This window comes from Arachis duranensis, chromosome 4 (assembly GCF_000817695.3).
Source record: "Arachis duranensis cultivar V14167 chromosome 4, aradu.V14167.gnm2.J7QH, whole genome shotgun sequence".
Lineage (NCBI taxonomy): Eukaryota > Viridiplantae > Streptophyta > Magnoliopsida > Fabales > Fabaceae > Arachis > Arachis duranensis.
The window spans coordinates 40,259,833-40,262,346 of NC_029775.3; the positions used below are offsets into that span (position 1 = coordinate 40,259,833).

At 41.1% G+C, this 2,514-nt stretch overlaps 1 protein-coding gene across 1 annotated transcript; it reads left to right on the plus strand.

Annotated features, from left to right (window-relative positions):
• The first annotated feature begins 454 nt into the window (after positions 1–454).
• On the plus strand, positions 455–2,514 carry LOC107484458 (uncharacterized). Its single transcript, XM_016105027.1, has 5 exons — positions 455–878; positions 942–972; positions 1,054–1,078; positions 1,188–1,779; positions 1,943–2,514. Exons 1-5 carry the CDS (start codon positions 455–457, stop codon positions 2,512–2,514), a joined length of 1,644 nt encoding a protein of 547 aa, XP_015960513.1.

Consider the following 2,514-nt stretch of genomic DNA (forward strand, 5'->3'; position numbering starts at 1 on the left):
CTTGTGCCAGTTCCGGCGTTTAACGCTGGAATTTCTGAGGCTGATTTGCCACGCCGGTTTGGGCCATCAAATCTTGGGCAAAGTATGGACTATCATATATTGCTGGAAAGCCCAGGATGTCTACTTTCCAACGCCGTTGAGAGCGCGCCAATTGGGCTTCTGTAGCTCCAGAAAATCCACTTCGAGTGCAGGGAGGTCAGAATCCAACAGCATCTGCAGTCCTTTTTAGTCTCTGAATCAGATTTTTGCTCAGGTCCCTCAATTTCAGCCAGAAAATACCTGAAATCACAGAAAAACACACAAACTCCTAGTAAAGTCCAGAAAAGTGAATTTTAACTAAAAACTAATAAAAATATACTAAAAACTAACTAGATCATACTAAAAACATACTAAAAACAATGCCAAAAAGCATACAAATTATCCGCTCATCAACGAGCCTTGGCTGATGCAAGAAATGTTGTATACGAGGATTAAAAAGGCACAGTATGCCTTGTTAAGGGATTATGCTGAAATGCTGCTAAAGACCAATCCGGGATCCACTGTAAAGATTGGGGTTACTCCATTGCCTGACGGACAAGTAATGTTTGATAAAATGTACATCTGCTTGAGTGGTTGCAAGAACGGGTTTAAAGCTGGGTGTAGACCTTTAATCGGCCTCGATGGAGCATTTCTAAAGACGCAGATTGGTGGACAGATATTATCAGCTGTCGCACAAGATGCAAATCACCACATTTATGTGGTTGCTTGGGCTATAGTCAACATTGAAAACAAGGAGAACTGGAAATGGTTTTTAGAGTTACTCCATGATGATTTAGGAGATTATAAGGCTAATGGGTGGTGTTTCATATCTGATATGCAGAAGTTAGACAGTTTATATTGTAACTAAAATGTATATCTGTTTATTGTTTAAACTATTTGATTCTATGTTTTATTTGGTATAGACAATTGTAACTTGCTGATTTCACTTGTTATGTACATTATGTTATTTGTTTAGTTATTTAGGTTGTCTGAATATTTAGGGTCTTTGGTTATTTAAGTAGTTTGATTATTTAGGTGGTTTGCTGATTTAGTCAGATTGGTAATTGATTATTTAGGGTGGTTGGTTATTGATTAATTAGGGTGATTTGTTATTGATGTTTGGTTATTTTGGTTTCTTGGTGTCTGATATATCTTTCCATCAATTGCAGGGGTTGATTTCGGCTGTGGAGGAGGTCATGCCACAGGTCCACTATCGTTTCTGTGTTTGGCACCTGTGGCGAAACTTCAACAAACAGTGGAAGGATCTTGAGTTACGGAGACTCCTTTGGGATGCTGCAAGGTCAACCACTTTCCAAGATTTTATAGGCAACATGGACAAGATCAAAAGAGTCAGTGAGGAAGCATGGACATACCTTAACAAGTGGCCTAGGCATTCATGGATGAAGTCTCAATTTAGCCATAGGCCAAAGCTGGATAATATATGCAACAACGCATGTGAGGTCTTCAACGCCAGGATCAAAGAGGCTAGGAGCAAGCCAATCATCACACTGCTTGAAGAGGTAAGGATGTTCGTTATGAGGTCCATTGCAAAGAACAAGATAAAGTTGAACAACCACGTTGGAAAACTTCCTCCAGTTATTCAGAGCCGGTTAGAAAAGGTAAGGAAAGAGTCAAAGATGTGGGTTCCTATATGGACTGGGGATGAAGCCTATGAGAAGTTTGAGATCCATGGACAACCAACAAACATGGTTGTTGATCTAGGCAAAAGACTTTGCACCTGCCAGTTCTGGATGTTAACAGGTAATTTTTGTTACATTTACATGATATTTATTTTCATTCTATTTATTTTCATTTGGTTTATCATCAGATTCATTTTAGGGTGTTTTTACCTGAACTATTAATTGACATGGTCTGGAATTGACATGGTCTGGAATTGAATTGCCTTTTATTTGGTGTGCTGTAGGCATTTCCTGTGTTCATGCATGTGCTGCTCTTGCACGGGTGAACAAGAGACCAGAGGATTTCTGTCACCCCTTGGTCACAATGGATTCATACAGGAAGACCTATGAACATTACATCAATCCTCTCCCGGGTCAATCCATGTGGGAAAAATCAGCATATAGTCAGCCCCAGGCTCCAAATATCAAACGGAAACCAGGAAAGCTCACAACCAAAAGAAGAAAGGACGCTGATGAGGGTACTAGTCTAAACAAGAAAGCTAAGCAGACTGTTACCCTAAAGAGACAGCCCAAGCCATTCACATGCACATATTGTTGTGTAAAGGGCCACACCAAGAGGGGATGCAAACAGAAGAGAGCTGATGAGCTTGCTGCTGCTCTTGCGACTGCAGCAGCTGCTGTGGCAGCTTCCAAGGCCAAAGCTACTCATACTGGGAGTACACCTGCAACTGAATCAAGCAACACTACCAATCCGGCACCTCCAGCAGCTGACATTTCACCACCAGTGTCTGCATCGCAAGCTGAAGAGGTTGAATTGTCCCAACCAAGCTATGGTGGAACACAAGATGAGGTATAA